This window comes from Strongylocentrotus purpuratus, unplaced genomic scaffold (assembly GCF_000002235.5).
Source record: "Strongylocentrotus purpuratus isolate Spur 01 unplaced genomic scaffold, Spur_5.0 spur5_scaffold_6, whole genome shotgun sequence".
In the NCBI taxonomy this organism is placed as follows: Eukaryota; Metazoa; Echinodermata; class Echinoidea; order Camarodonta; family Strongylocentrotidae; genus Strongylocentrotus; species Strongylocentrotus purpuratus.
In genome coordinates, this window is record NW_022145612.1 from 25,336,788 (window position 1) to 25,360,026 (window position 23,239).

The 23,239-nt window shown below is 37.5% G+C and overlaps 1 protein-coding gene and 1 long non-coding RNA gene across 2 annotated transcripts; one reads left to right on the plus strand and one right to left on the minus strand.

Annotated features, from left to right (window-relative positions):
* Positions 1 to 1,398: 1,398 nt before the first annotated feature.
* LOC115917969 (zinc finger protein 280B-like) lies at positions 1,399 to 15,988 on the minus strand. Its single transcript, XM_030973349.1, is given in 7 exon segments — positions 1,399 to 2,881; positions 4,286 to 5,471; positions 5,474 to 6,333; positions 8,804 to 9,038; positions 10,076 to 10,144; positions 10,847 to 11,005; positions 15,764 to 15,988. Coding segments are annotated over 5 exon segments (2,208 nt in total). The 5' UTR covers positions 10,985 to 11,005; positions 15,764 to 15,988; the 3' UTR covers positions 1,399 to 2,881; positions 4,286 to 4,565.
* A 2,642-nt stretch (positions 15,989 to 18,630) lies between these two features.
* On the plus strand, positions 18,631 to 23,014 carry LOC115919464. The gene is made up of 3 exons (XR_004061862.1): positions 18,631 to 18,926; positions 20,154 to 20,309; positions 20,804 to 23,014. It is a non-coding gene; the product is annotated as an uncharacterized LOC115919464 (long non-coding RNA).
* Positions 23,015 to 23,239: the final 225 nt, after the last annotated feature.

Below are 23,239 nucleotides of genomic sequence, written 5' to 3' on the forward strand. Positions count from 1 at the left end.
GTCAAATGCTAATTTGAAGTATTACGGTACATGAATTATAGACAGCAATGACTCTCAGAACATGCACACAAAAAGTTAACATATACATGTTCCTCCTTTCAACAAGAGCTTACATGTTCAACTATATAGTCTTAACACATTTCAAAAGATTATCAGTTGACCAACTAAGGCAATAGTATGTTTACAATGTTTCCTTTACTTTTTAAGGAGTCATGGAGTATTACTGGTCAATTATACATGTACATGTACTTCTTATCCTGCCTTATAATTACTGTGATGACTTCTCCAAGAAGACACAGGCATTCAGTTTCTAAAATAAAAAGATGCTAGTAAACACAAAACATAACCACACATATTAAGAATGGATACTATTTCTATAAAAGAGAAAAGAATTACACCAATATACTGGTAATCCATGTAAAGAATGATCAACACCTTTCACACAGGTTGCCTATTAAGCAAGAATTGTTCATTTTGGTCTTTCTCTTTGGTTCACCAGCTCAAACTAACCAATAAAATCACCTACATGTAGGGCCATTTGCTTATATTTTACAATATATGAAATTATGAACCCAAAGTTTAAATCAGGTCCCAAATACACAATTCTGATTGGTTGTAATTCAAGTTGGGGAAAAGCTTAATTCATCAAGGAACAGGTTCCTGCTAAGTTCAACTCTTATATATATTGTAAATAATAATTGGCATCATAAACAAAATATCATTAAACAAAATATCTGAAGAAGACAATCTAAAACAAACGTACATACATCAAACAATGTTTCCATTACATATACAGCAAGAAAATGAAAAACATAATAATACATAATACTTGAACATGTACAATCAGAGTTAATCATTACATATATGGTGGTACAATCACTATGTTACAAATGCTTGGAAACAGAAAACTTCCATGAATGTGTACAAATAGAAAACATTTCTTCTCAAATCTGACATGTATGGAAGAGGCAAAAATGTAGAGTGTCGGCCATAACAACAACAACCTAAAAACAAATACAAATTAGAGATCGGAGTATACTCCACAAACAAATAAATTCCTTACAAAACATGCACGTTTAAGCAGCTAAATGCCTCAACTGTAATGTTGTTTGGGGTTCTTTTCTTCTTTTACATTTACTCTTGGCATTTTTTATTTTTACCTACACCCCGACCAAGTAAGTAATAACAATACCAAGAATGAATTAGTTTACACATATTTACAATTATATAATGATGCACCAACGGCATATTCAGTTATCCTTCAAATAGGAAAATTATTAGTATCTTTACATTTTATCTTCATGTAAGTACATTTACAGTGTACATTTTTCATGCACCTTTTATGAAGACAACTCAACTTCCCTAAAACCTATCAACTCTGATTGTTATACATTTTTCTATGATAAATCATACTTTTACCAAATTTTATAAATACATGTCCAAGACCTTGGATTCTAGAATTTTTGTGCCAACAATACAGTACTCCCTTAAGCAAGATAACCTTAAATAATACAGCAAATGCATACCCTAGCTCTCAATGTATATCTCAAAATAACTCAAATGATGGAACAAGCTAATACGATGAACCAAAAAAAGAAAATGTCAAGTCTCTGACTCGCTGGTAGCACTTTTTAACTTTAATAGCTTTAGCTAAAATGTACCTTGTTCAATTACCTATTAGTTTTCTTTATTTATTTCCCCTACCCCATTCCATATACACTTCCACACCACAAAGAAAAGCATAGGAAATAGCAAATTCTAAAATATTTGCATGATCTAAGCTATTGAGAGGTTAGCCATAATAATGTCTAGCATTTTATAATGAAATGTAATTTCACATTTCTTTAACATTGAGGATAAGGCATAAGTATACAAAACTCAAAGGAAGCAAGTTAGCTCAGTCAGTAAAAGCGCCTCCATGTTGAACAAAAAGTCATCGGTTCAGGTCTAAACCAGGTAAATGACTGCAGCCTGTGTTGTGTGTAAATGTGCCCCTCCCCTATTTCAAAGACACATGCTATGTTAATTTATGTAACACTCTGTCCCTCGGATAGGACATTAAAGAGAGGCTCCATGTAGAGGAGAGTCACTACCTTTCCACATTAAGAACCCACTGCACTATTTGAATAAGAGTAGGGGGAAACCCCAGTGTAGTGGTCCACCCGCACAACCCCAATCATTTATATTTGGAGAGACAGAGGGTCAGTGATTCAGTTCACTTTTTTTCCTCCCAGGCACAGGTGACACCAAAATACTTAATAATAATAATTATAATTATTTAAAAGAATTCAATGCCTGAGAAACTATTATTGCCGTCAACACAACATCAATTTTCAATACCAATCCCAGACATACACTGTATACCCAATCCTGAAACAAATCATGTGTATAAAGACTCGCTGATGAGCAAATGAAAACAAACATTCTTTACAGAATTTCACCAAGAAGATGTCATGTGTTGCACATACATGTACCATGATAATTACCATACTATTTCAAAGTGAACGAAAAAGAGATAAGTTTTGATAACTGAATTTACCTAGGGATGTGTTCAATCCTTTGCAATTTATGAATGGAATATATAAGAACATGGGCAATTAGGAGACAAAACCTGTGACAGGCTACTTTGCCATATCAATAACACAGGAGGGCGTTTCACAAAACTTGTCATCAGTGACAAATGACAGTTTTTGTTATAAGCTACTGAAATCCTTGCTTCTGATTGGTTATCAGCAGATTTGTCACTGATATTTTTCATTTGTCATTGAAAAAAGGCTTTGTGAAACCGGCCCCTGATCTGTAGGTTACATGTAGACCGACCTAGCAGCATCATGTAGCATCCTGTAGAGGTCAACCCACAAGAACAAACTGTACAGTGTACCTGATATGCATGAAGAGAAAGAGAGAGAGAGCACACACAGTGGTACCACATTAATTCTGTACCGCTGCATCATTAAACGATATACCACCTGCTTTAAGGGAATGATTGAAAATTGAAATGCAGCCCAGAGATGTATTTGAGAATTGAGATTGCACAATGATGATCTGAGATGAATTTTGGGGAGATTATATATGTACATGCAGAACATTCAACGATTCAGCCAAATGTAATTCATGTACTATGTTATTAAAAACTTTTCACTTTTTTTCTCTTCAAAGGCCAAGTCCATTCCAAAAATAACTTACGGTACTTATAATAGAAGCAGAAAAATCAGACAAACCAATCAAAGATAGATTGAGCAAAATCGGATGACTAATAAGAAAGTTATTATTTTTTAATGACATGAAAAACAAATTGGCAACTCACTCATGAGTCTGTGACGTCATTGCCTCACTATCCAATAATTGTTTTCTTTATATTGATAATACAAATTTCCCATTTCCCCCTAAGAATATTATTTCCTAACACCAGCATCCAAGTTATATTGATAGTAATAAGTTTTGTGTGGATGCACTAATATGAGTTATTTTTTCAGTTGAATCATGAAAAATGTGAATTTTGATATTATTTAAAATAAGAACCAACAATTATGAATATATAATATTCAGAAAATAGTATCAATACTTCAGAAGCAATTTTTAAAATTAAAGGTTGATTGTATAATCCGTTAAAAGGTTCTCAAAATATCGTGGTTACAAGCTATTTTTCATATACATATGACCCCTTGACTCCCAAAATCTGATCAGTTCATTGGCTCTGCAAGATACATACATGACCCAAGTTTCGCGGGCATCTATCAATCGGTTCTTGAGATAACGTGATCACGAGAACGGGACGTATGGACTGACAGGCACGGGCGGACGGACAACCCAAAATTATAATGCCTCCGACAAATTCGTAACAGAGGCATAATGAAATATCTGTTTGAGGTGTAATGAAAAATTCAGAGATTTAATTCTCATCAAGTAACAATGAAAATGGAGTGTCACTTACGCAATTCATCTGCTCTAAAAAATAATTTTTTTTTTTTTTTATACCTTTGGTCCGGCAAAGAATTTTTTTTGTATCTTTCTTTTAGCGCTATCTTGAAATTTTCCAATCAATGAATTTGTTTCACTTTTAAAGGCAGGCTTTACTACTTCAGCAAGAAGGGATTAGACCACTCATCGAGCCAGCAAGGTCACTGTGACAGGTGGCTATCTCATTAACTCAGCTCTCATTTAACATAAGAAAAAAAAGGATCATGGGGGACCAACAGGCACCGATTGGGGAGGTTTTTCTATATAGAGGAAGCAAGTAGCTACAAGTAGGACAATGTGCCTTTAAGACTAAATGCATGCATACCTGACCAATTATCAGTCCTCATCAGAGTCCAGAACAATCACATCTACCAGCTTAGAACCGCCCCTTTCATTCTTCTTGGTGTTGGGTACATTTAGGTAGGATATCCACTCCATAGGCGTTCTCTTGACACACTTCTTAGCACGATGGTGCGCCATATGAGTAGGAGCTTTGGTTTGGTAGTTGCAGGTTTTACATGTCAGGGTGATTGTGCCATCGTGATTCTTCTTTTTAGAAACTATACCAAGTTTGGGTGGATCCCGACCTATCTTGTGGAAGAGAATCATGTGGTTGCTGACAGATCTGGGGCAGTACGACGAATAGGGACACTTGTCACAACGCAGCTGGATTGTAAAATGACTGCCAAAATTGGAAAGAGAAGACCACACTCCATACAAGCTAGTTTCTTGTTGAGTGAAGCCTGCTGAGTGAAGCCATACTTGATTTCAACTTTCTTTGGACTGATTGTATGTGTTGGTGGTAAGTTGGTGACTCCAGCAGAAGCCATGATCTCAAGAGATTTCAGAGTATCACGCACATACCTTGGCACCCCGTCTCTGTCTTTATAATCATACTTCCTGTGATCTTTATCTAGATGCTCGTTGCGTTCAATCGTTGACAAAAAGGACAGCTTACAATTCTTGCAAGGATATACGCCGGAACCTGTTGCTCGCATTGCCAACTGGATGTGTCTCTGACAATGTTGGAGAAAAGTCTTGCTACAACGGAGCATCTTCAGGCAGTACGGACACATGAGAGCCTTGTATCCTTCATGTTTCAGAGAGAAGTGCTCAATTATATCAGCGTAGGCAGAGGTACGGTACTGACAGATGCGGCAGCAAAAAGGCATCTGTGCAACACTATGGAACATGTTCATATGCTTCAGCAGCATGGAAATGTTACTGAAGGACAGGTCACAAGTGAAACATTGGTACATTGATCCCTTCATGTGAGAGCGTTCAAGGTGTTCCTGCATTTCAAATGGGGTACGGAAACGTTTGAAGCACTTGGGGCACACAACCATAGAAGCAAGCGATGTCTTGTTTGCCCACAAGTTCTCTGCAATCTTCTTGACATGTGTAGCATACTGCACATTGCTAGCCATAGTTTCCTCGCAATGGAAACACTTGATCTTGAAGCGCTTTGAAGCATCCTCAGTTTGCACCAAGTTTCCTTTCTTCATAGGATAAAATACAAGTAGATCCTTGGAATCCACTGTCGCTTTGGGCGTTTGGTTTCAGCAGTCAGAGCAGTGAGAGTGACTTCAGCTGGTCTTTTGACCCCTCTTGAGACATTCTGTGTGGCAGGTTGACGTTGAATAGGAGCTGAAACATTCTGAATTGACTGTTTCATGTAAGTTTGGAGGCTATCGGTAGGAATGTTAACAACCCGCTGCTGATTATTCACAGTCACCCCAGGTTGAACAACTTTGGTTGTTGCTTGAGCAATGCCATTATGTATCACATATGAACCTGGACGCATGACACCTGGCAGTCTGTTTGTTTGCTGTGATGCACTCAACGTCATCTTGATCCCAGATGATGTTGTTGTTGTGATCTGCTGTCTACCTGTGAGTTGGTTTCCCCCATATGCTAGCTGTTGCCTTCCATTCACAGGGGTTCTTGCAGTCTGGAGAGTGTTGGTCCTCTGAAGTAATGGATTCGGAACCGTTGATACACTTGGTATAACTCTTCCGCGGAAGCTGTTATTCACAACCGATTTACTTTGATTAGACACTGTGGAGGTTGAAGTAGGTACTGCTCTCAGAAACTTGGTGGGACCGTTTGCAACTTGGTGCTCGGAATCCTTCAAGCCGACTCTAGTGTCAACAGCTTTGACAGCTTTCTGGTATTTTTCTTCTTCCTCTTTGTGCTTCTTCATAAGGTCATCGTACTCCTTCACTTGTTTATCCCATTCTGCGTAGACCTTTTGCTGACTCTCAGACAGCTCTTCGTCTGCACAGATTAGGTTGATGAGAGGCTCGGCAGAGACGCCTGCTGCTTGTGGTTTCAAAATGGAAACCATGTTCACCGGCCCTTCTGTTGCACGATCTGTAGCAAGACAAAAAGGAGAATTAAATTTTTTATCTCCTCAAATATAAGGTCACTCAACTTAAATGTAAATACATTAATGTTATCTGGATACTTGATTTTAAAACAGGAATTTGAAGAAGTTTAGCTCTATTTCATAAACATTTTAAGACTTTGTGTCAGACAATATTATAAAGGACAAATGATGACGTTTAGTGCTACTTGATGTGATGCGTAGTTTTCATTCAATAAAACCAAAGGCAAAAGCGATAGCTTATTTTGTTCAGCATCCCGACATCTAACCCCCATCATGTAATATTGACGGAAGGGTGACCATTATTGTGTGTGTTACTGGTAAGGTAGGACAATATTTCATAAATCTGTTACCAACAATGGAAACAGTGACTTACAATTACTTTGTCACTAAATTTCCTGTTAAGTTAGATAAGGAATTATCTATATGTTACAATTTGTTTCTATTAATTTCAGTAATACAAGAAGAAGTACAAGTACAAAGATTGAGAAAATGGAGATATGAAAATGCACAATAGTCACATAGAATAGTACATGTAGCTTTAATACAGTCCAATTTTTCGAAATGTTTGTAATATACATGTAATCACATACAGCAATCAAACAAGAACTACATGTACAAGGCTGCAAAAGAGATTTTTACTGCAAACTTATTTTTTTCCCTAATTTTTTGGATCCTCCGACAGGCCATTTTCATTGAAAATTAATCTCTGAATAACATATTTGAATACATGTACAAATGAATATCATATAATAATTCAGAATAAGAAACATGTATACATACGGTAATGAATATCAACCATAATAAGCGATTACTGAATTACTGATTACCTTACTGCATATTGAAAATAATAATACTGTATATACAGAAAATAATTTTTTTTTTAAAGCAATATATAATGACTGAAAATTATTTGGGAAATTCAATGAAATAATACTTTAACAATCAAAATCCTCTCAAAATTAATCTGTTTTTTAATCAAATTTGTCAGTTTTGTTAGAAAGTATACTAACTTGCCTCTCATTTGTGTAACTATTCCTGATATATTGTTTTACAAATTACTAGCAGGACCCGCGGAAATCTGCGGGATTCTAGAGGGGGGGGGGGGGGGGTGTATATAGACTGTATATAGACTGACACCATAAGTGCCCGATCCAATGCTAGTTATTCTTTAAGCCCCTTTTACACTGGATCTGCATAGGGTTGCATAGTGTGGCGTACCAACTAAGCAGGGCTGCGTATAAATGAAAAAACGTTGCTTCAACGTAGTCCTTGCGTAGGTTATGCATAGGCTGGCGTACGATGGCGTATGGTTACATACCCTGTCCATAGGCACCACGTCACTCTACGTATGGCCCGGTGTGAACGGGGCTTCAGATACCGACAGTAATAACATATAGCTGCATTACTATCCTGGCCCTGTATTAAAATCTGTTTACACAACCTCAATTGATTCTCAACATTTTAAACACCAAATTTTGTACAAAACTCAACTGATTTAACTCAAATTGGTACTGAAGTGACAGTTGGAACCGGTGGACTATTTACACTCAACTCGCTTCGCTTGTTACGATCAACCTGATCCCCCCACCCCCTCCCTCCACTTTGAAAAAAAATGTTTCGCAGGGCCTGCATGTAACATGTAAGAGTGGTGCATGGCGATGCAGATTATTTTTTTCTCCCCCCCCCCCCTCCCCCCAAACGATTTTATGGTACTTCGGCATGCCACTTTTGTGTTCACTGATACTTCAATGGATGGATAGACATATAATCGTATAGCTGTACGAATATTGGCATGCTTGGCCCTCCATAGTCTCTTCGACTCTATTAGCTCACACACAGCACAGTCAAATTCCGACAGCAGCTACACTACACTGTACATGTACAGTGCGTCCCAGAAAAAACGAAACCGAGATTTATCGATGTTTTATTATAACTTGGTCACAATTATAATTGATAAATGACACATGTTTGGACAGCTTAGATCCTCCTCTTTCATTTGACGAAACTCATATAATGCATACTTCACGCATGAGTGATTAAAATGAATTTGAAGAGAGGAAACCAACAAGTCATTTGGCCGACGATATCTGAATTTCAAAGAGAAAATCACATTTCTAGACAGTTGAGTTTGTGCCCTTTCATATGACACCTTAGTTAGGAAAAATGAGCTAGGAATAACAAAGTTCTGTTTGTTTAAAGTGGTGCTTGCATTTCCATAATTTCATTAAACAAATTCGTTTTCACTGGCTGCCTGCCGTAGCAACCAACGGAATTAACAAAAGACTTAACTCCGTTTCGTTGACAATCAGCCATGCATGAAGTCTTTCGTCTACACATGCTTTCCAAACATGTGTCATTTATCAATATTAATTGTGATTAAGTTATAATAAAACATTGATAATTCTCGGTTTCTTTTTTTCTGGGACGCACTGTATAGTACGTGTGTTGACTCACGGCAGCTTGCAACTGAACTGTCAGTCACGATGATTTTCTCTGATTGAATAAGATGTGCTGCATCCTCAGGTGCAGCCTCCTGTGATGCAATGTGGTTTGCATGGTGGATTGGTTCGGTGCTTGGGCCAGACCCCTCTGTTTGATTGAGATGTGCTTCATCCTCAGGTGATGCGATGTGAATTGATGGATTTTTTGTTGTGAGGGAGAATTGCAAGTTTCTGCGTCGCTCCCGCATCTGAAAGAAATTAAAAGAACAACATTATTAAAATCAATTGGGAAATATGCTTAAAAGGGACTAAAATAAAAGGATTCCACGCCAGCTCCAGAGTTGATTTTTATTGTCATTGTGATGTCTTTATTCATGTCATGAGATTGAGAATGAGAGACACATTTATTAACAGGAGCAGGCTAGAATGGTTGCACTGGGTCATGAAACTACAGGTAAACAATACAAAACATGGTGTAACATTGCGAGCAGAGAAAGTGAATCCTGTAACAAAATTTTAATGTAATTTTGCGTTGCGAGCAAAGGGCGGAGCTGGAAACTGCTAAATATGATAAGCTCACTGATTTTGGTTTGCTTTTAAAAATGACCAAGCGATGAAGGCTGAAACATTAGTAAAGGGACTAGCAAAACGGACGGCGCTCTTTGCTGTGGCAGCCATATTGCGTTTGTCCGTGGCATCAAACTTTTCAGCCTTTTCAGCCGTTCAATATTTGGGCTAGTATCAGAAACAGTACAGTTTGTACCCTTTCTTGCATGTTTGTTTAAATGTAGTGCTTGTATCATGAAACAAAAAATTTGTGTCTTTTCAAGCTATAATTAGAGTTATATGTTGCTTGTATATAAAAATTAACAATTTGTGTCACAGGTCCCATCAAGCTATTACCTTTTTGTTTTGGTTTTTGGGCTGCCACAAAAATTGGGGTCTTATACACAGGTGAGCGTCTCATACACGGAGATATACGGTACTTGGCTATTTTTTTGCTTGTATCACAAAATGAACAATTTGTGACACATTATTGGTCTTTGTGCCAAATTATGTTCTTGTATCACAAACTGCACAATGACCTCTAAATTTAGTGTTTGTACCATAAAGAGAACAATGTGTATTCTTTCAAACTGTAGTTTAAGCTATTTTAGATGATGCCCTCCCCCCCTCACTCCCTGCTTACACAATTTACAAAAAACACACCCCGCCCCGCGGCAAAGCCTTTAAACAGACGGAGACACACATATTCACTCAAACACCAACATTGAGACACACCCACATTTGTTACGTGCTTCATCTTCCTCTTCCTTTGCCCTGGAGTTGTCAGATACTTCCTCCTCTTTTTTTTCTGTAAAAACAATGAGATAATGGGACATATCAACCTCCCATGCATGAAAACAACATTCATATTTTTTCTGCAAAGTTATCAGGGATCCTCTATATGTGCACTTTAATTGCATTTTATGAGACTGTATTGTCCAGCTTAAAGCTAAACTTTAGTACTGGTAATGCGATTGCATTGTGAAAGAAATGGTGTGGGAAGGATCAGAAACAGTTGATCATGTAGCATGTAAGTATTGGTGTGCACTGCAAGGTTCTGGAGTCATCAAAATCATAATAAATTTGACCTAGTCTTGGTAAAGTAACAAGCACTCACATAGAAAGCTATATATGGGACAACACACATGGTGTCGGGGCTAGTACTACCTTAATTTCCTTGTCTTTCCATGCTCATTACTCAGCCAGTATACATTTTCTTCCAAAATTGTTTGGCACATTACATGTCATTTATTTGTAATCTTGAACATTCAGTGCAAGTTTCGTTTGATTCTGTGAGAATTATTTTTTTTTTTTTTACCAGTACTGGAGTTTATCTTTAAGGGAACATAATGATGACAGAACAAATAAACTATTAACCTCAAATATATTTGTTATTATTTACTAATAATTGAAGTGATTTTTTGTTGCGCTATGGAAGACACTTTCATTACTACCAACCATTATTATTATTCATTAAATACATAATAAAACTTAAATATTTAAAAACAACCTGCATTGCTCTCACTTTGATACTTTCACTTCCTTGGGGCGCTGATACTGATAGAGATGGTACTTGGGAGGGATTCATCTCAGCCACACATCCATGGGCGCTGCTACAGGTGGTACATGCGATGGGTTCATCATACATTAGTCGTAGAACTCTGTGGCACTGATAAAGATTGACATTTTAAAAATTGTATTTATAATTGATTTCATCATGAAATAAGCTAATAAATATCAAATAAAGACTTAACTAATTTAAATTTAAATATTACATTTTAATTTAAAATATTGATTTTCTTTAATAAAAAAATGCAAATCATTATCCTGAATACTGTAACCTTATTAGTAGAATTATACTCTTTCACAGTTTTGGTGATATAAACATACATATCATTTTTTGTTAGTTAGGTGATCCCCACTAATGTCTGCTATATTTGGAAATACAATTCACTTATAAGTTAGTGCTGGAAATACTGACAATGTCCCAAGTGGACGCAATTCCTAGTCGTGTGTTAGTATTTGTATTTTACAGGGGTTTTCCGTAACAATTTCGCTACACCAGAATTTAACAGCACCACACCAGAATTCGTCGCAACAGTGATATGCAAGCGAAAAGCGCAGTGTTTCTGTGACCGCGCAGACTCTAATAAATAAAGGGGCACGCAACGTGCATATGATAAGAATTGCTAAATTCTGGCGCAAGTGTCAAACGCAAGAACACAGATATTCCTTCCGATTGAATAAATAAATCCGTTAATAATATTCAAGCTTATTCTTAAATTGAACGTCTGATTATGGCCATTACAATGACACAAAAACAAAGGTGATTTAAAAGTATACAACCCATGTACGTTGACATAGAAACTGTCAACCGAACCTCATAACGCAAGCTCATAATTCAGAATTGCCACTGACGCGTGTTGTCTCGTCCATAAATTATGACCATTTAATTTTGATGACAAACTATAAGCAGTACATATTTTGAAAAAGTGGAAGTGTATGCATAAGTTGATCAATGGTCTGCAGCACTGCATCAGGACATAATCGTTAACTACCAGAATTAATACGGTATAACAACGCGACGGTACATAAATCATTCTGACTACTGATTCCAGAATCTCAGAATCGTCAATCAAGTAACTACAAAGATAGAAAAAATTGTATTTTACTGCTATTTAGGTGTCATCAATCGTCACTCAAGTACCGATTTTGAGTGAAATCAGTTGTTTTATATACAGTGGTGTTTGAAATGTTGAGAATCAATAGCACAGCTAATAATACATAGCCAGGATAGTAATGTACCTATGTGTGCCTGGGCACATGAACAGCACGCTGGTCCCTTTCAAAGAACTGCGATTTATATAGATTTTATGGGTAAATTACTAAATTAGGTGGATAGGAATTCATTAATATAATTATGCTTACCTCTAATCTCTGTGTTAAGACGTAGACGGGATGCAAATGGGTTTTATACACTGGGTCCGAAACTCTCATGAGAAAAATGCCTAGAATCACATCTACAGACAGTTTTGTGGCTTCACGTTGATCTACGGTAGATCATGCAAAGGATTTTATTTTTGACGCATGTCGCATACATCATCACGTACACTCATGGCCTGCTGAAGTGCATATAGCAAGACGCCTAACACAGTGTACGCAGAGCTGCCAACCTTGTGCGACCAAAAAAAGGAATCATGATGGCAAAAAAAGGAATACATAAAAACGAAACTTACAACCACCACGCGGACACACTTCTAATGCAGAAATGTTCATTCATCATGCTGTTTTTTCCATACAAGCAAGTAATTTTTTTTGGTGGTTATTTTGGTATTATCGGTATTTCTTTTTTTTTTAGAGAATATTTTTCTCTTCAAGTATGTTTAAAAATTAGTTTTCTATTGAATTTGTGATCAAATCACCATTTTAGGGCAGTTTTTGATGCGCGGTATGTACAAAAAAACAAACAAAACAAAAAATTATTAATTTTTTTTATTTTTTATTAAAAAACGTATTTTATGAAGAAAAACGTAATACCGTAATTTGGAGGGAAAAACGGAGTAATTCCGGCAAAAACAGAATGGTTGGCAGCTCTGTATACGCCCAACCCCTTGCATCGTGTATTTACTACAGCCATCACGTGAGTAGATCGTCATTTGCTGTGTACTTCTCTGGCCTGCCTGTGCTGCATATCATATAGCAAGATTCCAACACGGGGTAAGCTGCAACCGTTAGACCGTGTATCTACTACGCCCGTCACAGCGAGTGGATTCTCGTCTGCCGTGTGTCTCTCTCTGTCTCTCTTCGATTGGACGGAGGGCGGGTGCAAGCCTTGCCGCCTCGCTCTCGCGGGTTTGCAATCTACCGCGCCCGCCGTGCTCTCGTCAGCCCGTCCTCCCCGGAACCCCGAAACTGCGCATTGCACGGGGACGTGGCCCAGGATGCAGATTAAAACGCTGTCCGTCCGCGAGACCGCCCGGCAGCGACCAAGGGCGGGCGGGAGGGGAGATTTGGGCAAGCAAACACCCTCCGATCATTTGAAAGAATATGTTTTGACTAATACGTGATGATACAAATTTTGCCGAGAAACCGCCTACTAATCGATATATTCTATTTGGACCTGATAGATATCGCGCACGTGTCGAATAGTCCCATATACATCTTTCTGTGTTCAGAGCTTGAAAAATTTGTGATAAAAAAGCGTACTTTCTGCATCAAGTGTCTACGCCGAAAGTACGCAAAAAATAGACATGTCGGCGTAGTCGATACGCAACTCTCTGTATGGCCCGGTGTGAAAGGGGCTTCAGATACCAAAAATTATCACACATAGCTGCATTACTATCCTGGCCGTGTGTTAAAACTGTTTAGGACGACCACAATTGATTCTCCACATTTCAAACACCACTGATTTCACTCAAAATCAGTACTTTACCCTATCTAGACCGGGGGGGGGGGGGGGGGGGGGGGGGGGGGGGGGGGGGGGGGGGGCTTTAGAAGCCCCCCCCCCCTCTACATTTTTGTGATAATTTTTTAACGCAAGAAAATCTTGCACTGAAATTTTATGACTTTTTTCTTTCGAGTCTTGCGCATCTTTTGAAAGAAATTTTTCAAAAATCGACCTACCATTACAAAGTCACGTGTCCTTTTGTCTTTGCATGTCAGCCCGAAAATCGCTCATTTTTGTGATTTGTGTACAAAACATATGAAATCTCATTTTTCAAATAAAGAGATAAAACATTAATATTTGGTCTTGTTTCTAGTTTAGGTATTTATTTTGGGGTCAAATAGTTGAATTATAGTTGGAAAATAAATAAAACAACAAAAACAAAAAATACATTAGTTAAAAAACAAAGAAATAGGCCTACATAAGAAATTATCAAAACAATCGATAACATAAGGAATAACCTGGTTCTTTTCCCAATTTTTTGGGCTGTATTATTATCCAAAATGGTCTAAATAATATAGTCTATGTAGTGAAAATTAATGTTAAAATATGAAGAATATATGATTTATGGATAAAAATGTGAATGTTATTACCGTATTTGCATAAATTACCATAAATTATGCAAATGAGTGAATTTTTCAAAAAAATTGAAATTACCATAGTATTCTATACACTTGACTTGACATGCATGCAAATTTTTGCGGCGATAGGTCGTTTCACTGCCGAGATCATAAGGGGGGGGGGGGGGGGCCTTAGAAGCCCAGGTGGCCGCTGAATGCTTACCTTATCTGACCGTAATTTATTGCCTTAAACCCCCGAGCTTCTGGGGTCGGATAAAGTATCAAATGTATTTATTTGACCGCAGGCGCGTAGCCAGGGAGGACGGTGGTGGGGTTGCTCAAAAAAAAATTGCCGGACCCCCCCCCCCCCTAAAATAAAAAAAAAAAAAGGAGAAAAGGAAGAGAACGTAGGAAGAATAAGGAGCAGACAAGGAACATCTTTGAAATCCAGACAAGGATTAAGAGTAGAGAACGGTACAACGTATCGTTTTCTTTCTCTAATGATTTAAAAATGAAACGCAAAAGCTTTCACGCTTCGCGCAGGAGGGGGGGGGGGGACCTGAATTCAGACGAGAATTAAGAGTCGAGAACTGTACAACGAATCATCTTGTTTCTCTAAAGATTTTATAAAGCGTAAAAGCTTTCTCTCTTCGAGTTGGAGGGGGTGGGGTGGGACTGAATTCAGACAAGGATTATTTTTGAGAACGTTACAACAAATCGTTTTGTTTTTCTGATGATTTAATATTAAAAAGCATAAAAGCTTCCACGCTTCGCACAGGAGGGGGGTGGGACTGAATTCAGACGAGAATTAAGAGTTGAGAACTGTACAACGAATCGTCTTGTTTCTCTAATTTAATGAAACGTAAGACTAAGAGCTTCCGCATTATGCACAGGAGGGGGAAAACTGATTTCAGACGAGGATTAAGAGTCGAGAACTGTACAACGAATCGTCATTTCTTTAATGATTTAATGAAACTTCAAAGTTTCTGCGTTTCGCGAAGGAGGGAGGGGAAAAATCACCCTTTCCTGCACCCCCCCCCCCCCCCCTGCATTACATCACTGCTGGTCACCATTACCCATAGGGTCTACCAATATTTGGCTCGCATAATTTTAAATTTGGCCCCCCCCCCCCCCCCCCCCCCCCCCACTAAGAAATCCTGGATCCGCGCCTGCAAGCGCCTGTTTTTATTAGGGTCAAATTTGGATACATTTCTGAACAAGACCTAGGTCTAGATCTAGATTTATATCAACTGCTTTCCACGCACTGCACTGTGAGTCGAGCTAGCCCGCCACTGAAGCCAGCGCCAGCTAAGCTGGGTTTCGTTGGACCCCTTGCGCTCTGCTCGCCTAGCCAGTCAAGTCAGCTCAGTCGACCTATTCCACGAAACCTGCGCCAATTCACCATGTTCATTGTTCAACTTACCAAACAAAACAAGCCGTGGAAGACACTGGCTGTGTGACCCGACGTACGAACGTTAAATAATGTGCGTTTTTTTCACGATTAATAAGGTTACCAGGAAAAGTTCAGCGTTCCGATGATCTTGCCGACGATGTAGTGCAGGCAACTTTCGAGAATAAAATGGCGGGCCATCGCTTAAACCGCGGAAAAAGACGCGACGCACGACGTTCCCGAGCTACCATGTACATGAATGACGCCCGAGCCCGCCCAATATGCTTGAAAGTCGCACTCATTGGGTTCGAAAGTAGCCAAACATTTGTTAATGTCGTCTCATGTCTAGTAAGTCCATGCATGGTCTCGTATCGTAGAGATCTCTATGTGTCGTCTACACTTCCACAGATCGACGCTCTGAGAGAGAGAGAGAGAGATAGCTCTCTATAGGCCTAGATCTATAGACGAACGTGGCTTTATTATCTGTTTGGTTCAAAAATTACAAACTAGAAAGTATAAGACTACTCCTTTACTGCCGACTTCTTTTTTTTTGACAGATGAATAAATAAGTTTTTCCCACTTGTTTACACTAAAACCTTTCAGATTAATATTAATTGTACATATGCACCATGTTGTCTCATGCACATACCAGAATTATTGAGTCCCTTAAATTTTTTAGATCGCTAGATGGCCAATACATGTCTGTATGTTGTTAATATACTGGTGTCCATGCAGCACTTGTTATTCTTGTGTTGATCAAGCAATTTCAATGGTCTTCAATTGTCACGGTGAGCGATTTGAAAAATTCGCGAGCCAGAGGGTGCAGATGGGCTTGAAAGACGCCCATGCAACCGCCCATAATGTACGTATCTACATGCGAGCGAGAAGGCGTGGCGCGCGCGCGCGCGGCGATAATTTTGTCTCGGCCGAATTTAGCCAGCTGCATCATTATTTTATTCTATGCAGATGTGGTCGTAGTTCTTTGTACGTAACGTACCGTGTGGAGGCCGTGTCCATGATCATCTATGGCTTCTTTAGTAGGCTAAGGTTAGGAGCCGTGGGGCGCGCGGGGGGGGGGGGTGGGGGGGGGGGGGGGGAAGGGTGGGGGGGGGGGGGAAGTATCTGAGTCCCACCCCGGGCCCCCCAATTATTGATACAGATCGAGAAGAGAAGATACCCGGTGTGCCTCGCTGAGCTGGCCTTCGGCCCCAATCCTAAAGATCTTCCTAAGCCCATAGTAAGGCTTTGTATTTACAGTGCGTCCCAGAAAAAACGAAACCGAGAATTATCCATGTTTTATCTAACTTAAAGGTACTATGTCCCATTTGCAGGCCAAAAAAAAATGAAAAGTTTAAATTCCAAAGGCATTTAATGAACAAGACTAATTTAGAACTTCCCTAAAAAAAAAAGGAGCCCAGGTCGAAATTCCAGTAGAAACCAGTAGAAACCAGTAGAGACATTCTAATGGTTATACTGGTTTTCCAGAAACCAGTAGAGTCATAATGGTTTCAGGAGGAACTGTGAAGTAAAACCAGTATAAACCTTTACAAACCAGTAGACTCTAATGGTTTGAAGACCAGTAGAAACCAATAGAAACCAGTAAGATCTAATGGTTTGAACATGGGTGTAAAAATCCTAAGTCAAACCATTAGAATCCTTAACAAACCAGTAGAGCCTAATGGTTTTAAAAACCAGTTGAAACCAATAGAAACCATTAAGATCTAATGGTTTGAACATGAGTGAAAAAATCATAAGTCAAACCATTAGAAACCTTAACAAACCAGTAGAGCCTAATGGTTTTGAAGACCAGTAGAAACCAATAGAAACCATTAAGATCTAATGGTTTGAACATGAGTGAAAAAATCCTAAGTCAAACCATTAGAAACCTTTACAAACCAGTAGAGCCTAATGGTATTGAAGACCCGTAGAAACCAATAGAAACCAGGAAGATCTAATGGTTTGAACATGGGTGTAAAAATCCTAAGTCAAACCATTAGAAACCTTTACAAACCAGTAGAGCCTAATGGTTTTGAAGACCTGTAGAAACCAATAGAAACCAGGAAGATCTAATGGTTTGAATATGGGTGTAAAAATCCTAAGTCAAACCATTAGAAACCTTAACAAACCAGTAGAGCCTAATTGTTTTGAAGACCAGTAGAAACCAATAGAAACCATTAAGATCTAATGGTTTGAACATGAGTGAAAAAATCCTAAGTCAAACCATTAGAAACCTTAACAAACCAGTAGAGCCTAATGGTTTTGAAGACCCGTAGAAACCAATAGAAACCATTAAGATCTAATGGTTTGAACATGGGTGAAAAAAATCCTAAGTCAAACCATTAGAAACCTTTGCAAACCAGTAGAGCCTAATGGTTTTGAAGACCCGTAGAAACCAATAGAAACCAGGAAGATCTAATGGTTTGAACATGGGTGAAAAAATCCTAAGTCAAACCATTATATAAACCTTTACAAACAAGTATTTTAGAGCCTAATGGTTTTGAAGACCAGTAGAATCCAATAGATCTAATGGTTTTAACATGGGTGTAAACATTCTAAGTCAAACCATTAGAAACTTTAACAAACCAATAGAGCCTAATGGTTTTGAAGACCAGTAGAATCCAATAGATCTAATGGTTTTAACATGGGTGCACATTCTAAGTCAAACCATTAGAAACCTTTACAAACCAGCAGATATATATCGAGCTCAGTGGTTCTGAAACCAGTTGAAACAAAATTAATATTAGAAACCAGTATATGATCATTCTAGCACCGCCTCTTGATCAATCTAACTTCTTTTTTTTTTATTTAAGCCCAAAACAGCTAGGGGTGAAAAACTCTCGAATTGCATTAGTCATTATATTAATAGTTTTATTTTACAGATTGTGCAACATCTTGACATGCCCTATAAGGTCTGCAATATTGATCAAGACTACGAGCCCCAAAACCCCCAAATGCAAATGCGACTCCCGCCTTTTTTGAACGGGTACATACAGCATGGCATCCCTCTGTGCTACACTATAGCACTGTACTGTGTGTCAAGGCATGCAGTGTGTGCGTACAACCAGCCAGCTGCCATGCATGCCGTATGAGACACACACAAGACAGCAAGACAGCCATTCCTATCAACAGCTACAGGAGCCAGAGCAGAGACAAATCCTTTTATTACTTTGTTTTCCCCTGCTATTCTTCAATATGGGTAAGTTTTAGATTTACCTAATTTATTTGCAATATGTGCAGTAACTGTTTTCTGTTTTGAAACGTAGTAATGTATGATTGTGAACTAGTAGAAGTAGGAGTGCTTTCAACGCCTGCCGCCAAGATGAGAAATGTATTGTATTGTCCCATCTATCTATTTTCATGTTAGATCTTGATGGAATCATCATTCAAAGCAAAGTTTGTGCATTCACCTACACATGGCTTTAAAGGCATCGTTTAACAATGTTAAATCTGAGATGCATGGCCCTACGTATCATGCAGTGTCAGTGATATGGTGTAATATTGAAGCCCTGAAAAATTTCGCTTCAAAATGATCATGAATGATGAAGTGCCTCAAAAAGTAAAAATCTTTGACTTTTGAGTGACCGGTTTTACCATACTCATTTTTCCCAATAGACTGTAGTGTTATAAAACCGTTGGGGAAAACGGTTTTTTGAAATTTCGAATTCCAATCATAATCTTGATAATCAGACAGGCGATTGGCTTGTATTAAACGTCATGGGATTTTTTACTGACCTAAAGGTTTAGGCCTAGAGTCTATAATTATGATTGCAGCATGAGCTTAATCCAGGATTTTGTTTCAGAATCTGAGGCAATGTAATTACCGAGTCACTTTAACTCTGCTGTAAACCATGTCAATTTTGAGAATTGAGTGCTTAATTCTTTTTTAAAATAAATAAAGTGCTGCATGAGAAGCATAAACGCCTGATCTGCAAGACTACAGTAGTTTTAATTTTATATAATTTTCTCGTCTTTTTAAAATTTTGATTACATGTATTTCAACGACTTAAGATTTATATTCCTTAAATTCTGTTTTAAACTACTGATTTAAAACACTAGTCAACGCACCCTTTCGCACCCAACGCACTAGTCAACGCACCTTACATTCAGCTGTTCTGGTTCGTGGCTATAACTCACCCCCGTGCTTATCCCGAAAGGGTGTGTTAAGGCGGTACTCGTTCTCAACGCACCCTAATTTCGAGACAAGCGGGGGAGGGGGCTTTAATCTATTTATGGTGTGTTCGCACAATATATACAGAAGCCCTTATCTGGAAATAAACGGCTAGAACCGTAAATGGTAAACAAAATTCTTTACCCACAGGCTGTACGAAGTAAGAAGATTAAAGTAGGCCTACATGCATGTGTGTTGCACGTGCGTCAACCGTTCAATTTGTTTTAACTTTATTTATTTTCTTATTAATTGTAGGCATCTGTTGACATCTTTCGCCAAACAGTGGATTCAAACACATTGTGGCAACAGTATATTGACGTGAGACCATGCAGAAAATGCTACTTTCTCTCAACCTTCTGGATCAGCATTCAGCAGCGTAGCAGCCTCATGACACAGTTGAAGCCTTTATCGGTAATTGGGCAGGTGTACTTGTATTATTTCTGTACATATATTTTTCATTCTTCCATGATCATGACACTGATTAATTAGACATCAAGAATTATTCATTTCATTCGAATAAAATGAGTTTCATATATATATAATTCAATTAATTTCAGATCACTAAAACCTGCAGGTATGTTGCAATAACCGACCATATTTTGTGAGTTTCGAACAGTGTTCTTTTCCCTCCTCAGCAATGGAGCTTTGATTCTTCTTTTATCACCAAACTAGAATTGTATTGATAATTATTTACAAACAAATCCTGAATCATGTTTGCATTGCCAACAAACTTTTAAAATGCAAAGGCATGTTTATATTTTGTTTGTAAGCAATGAGAGATTATTTTATTTAGTACTTTTCAGACAGAATTTATTATTTAATTCATTGTTTACGTTCTAGTTTTAAAATGTATAAACGTTTTTCATAACTTGTTTTCCTTTCTTTTTGCTCTATTGATGCATTAGAATTCTTTGCGTGCATGTACCCTGGATCAAGCAGCACTTGCATTATACAGGAGATTCCACCCAAAATCTAAACCATGAGTCCCAGCTGAAGAGGAATATTTCCAAAATGAGGTCTACACACACAGAGGTTACTTTCCCCTTCATTATAGAGATACAGAGAGAGGGAGAGAGAGAGATGGGGGGGGGGAGTGAGTTATAGCCACGAACCTGAATAGCTTAGCTGTAGAACTGAAATGCCCATTCATGTCACTTGCCATTTTGATGAATTACAGGGTTTACAAACATACATGTAGGCCTACATTTTTACCCTTTGGGTAAAAGATCTTGGTATTTGCGTATATTTGTTATTACTATTTATGACGTAGACCTGTTTCATAATGCTTATGTAGTAGATCAGTCTCGTGCTCACCCCCACCCCCTTCGTATCGAAATGTCAATTCCTAAAACCTGTGGCAAATTATATAAATTGGTAATAGAGAAAAATTGAGTGAGGTAAATGCAATACAAATCTATTCCAATCTTAAGCACTTAAGACTTGTTAAGGTATGGCACGTGAACCGCCAAAAAATTAAAAAAATTGTGTCTTGAAATAAATGGGAAAGTAGTCCTGCAGCTCATCATAGTGACGTACATTACCGATTCAGCCAATTTAAAATGCCCATAGGTTTAGTGATCACAGCTTTCAACAATCCATAACCACCTTATTTTGTGTCAGATTTAATGTGGTATTTTTTAAAAGTATAGTTGTCTGTTAAGGTTGGATTTCTCTTTAAAAAGTGTAAAGGGTAAGCCCTATGTAACATAATGTGATGAGGCAATTTTCGTTATAAAACCAAATCAAAGTGCCGCGGAACAAATTATTTCGTTCACCTGTTAAGAATAATTGTATTTCGATAGTCAGAATGCGAAATGCAAACATGTGTTGTTAGGTAGGGCAACACATAATGTATTCAATTTGCATTCTGACTATTTAAATACATTTATTGGTAAAAGGTGAATTTAATAATTGGTAATGAGGCACTTAACGAGGACCTATTCATTAAATTTGATAATTACAATACAACAATGGCCTACATGTATTCATATGAATGGGAAATCTTTGAACTGTTATGTCGTTTTCTGAGGGTTCATAATTTTATATGTTCAAGGATTCATAATTCTACAAATGAAGTAGGGTTCTTAATTCTGAAAATGAACTAGGATTCATAATTCCAAAAATGGAATATGGTTCATAATTTCGAAAATTAAATAGGGCTCAATATACTTCCAAAAGTTTATTATTCTGAAAATGCAAATAGAACCCTTTATCCTTTTTGGAATTACGAACCGTCAATATAATGAATCCTATTTTATATTCAAAATAATACCATTTCATTTGCGGAAATATTAACCCTATTTTAATATCGTTATTAACGCCCCTTTTTCGATTCCAGAATTACGCACCCTATTTATTTTTCGTAATTATGAAATCTATTTCATTTCTAAATTCAAACCTTTTAAAATATGGACCATATTTCATTTGTTTATCAAATGTCAGGAGGAAAATTGAAATTTGTCATAATACACTGTACTATCAAGTTACATTTATTGATGAACAGCACACTCTTTAGTTACCATAATATCACTTGTCAAAATAATAAGGCCATGAATGATTTTCTTTTGCTTGTGAATGTAGTAGGCTTATATTATGTAGTACACAATATTTAATTTCCAATTGCTGCAACTTTATATCAATCCTTTACATATACTTTGACAATCTACAGGTAAAAATCATGCTTTGAGTTATCATTTGTGAATTATTCTCCAAATTGAAATGCATGAATAAAGTACTTAAATTTGTACAAATGAACTTATTCTCTATGGTGGAAAATTACAAAAGAAATTTCTCATCAAAAATGCATACTCATTGTTTCTACTCATGATACTTACCGTAAGAAAACTTGTAAATTGCCAAACCTACTCTTTTAAACATCTACTCCAAATTTTCAAGATTGATTTCTCTCTGTTAACTTTTAGACAATAATTAGACAATTTAACAGTTTTTTTTGTGTCTTCTTTTGTTGTTGAAATGTGTAAAAAAAAAAAAATTAAATCCTTTTTTATTTAAGCTGTTAAACGTTCATGTAATTGTAATCACTATATTATGATGTATGATATTCTGACAGATAATAAAAGGATACACTGTTAAGTGTTAAATATGATAAAGATGAACCAACAGGATTGTGATGTCTTTTGTTAACAGATGTTTGCGAGAGAAGTGGCTGAACCTCAAGAAAATGGTTAATTGTGTTGGAAGCGAACTTCATGCCAGCTCTTGTCATTTTCGTGTCTTCTTTGCAGACCAGCATGCTCTTTCAAAGTAAAAACAAAAAACAAACAAGGGCTGGCAGATTTTGTGAAGAGTACTGTGTTGGAAGTGCATTGAGGTAGTATAAT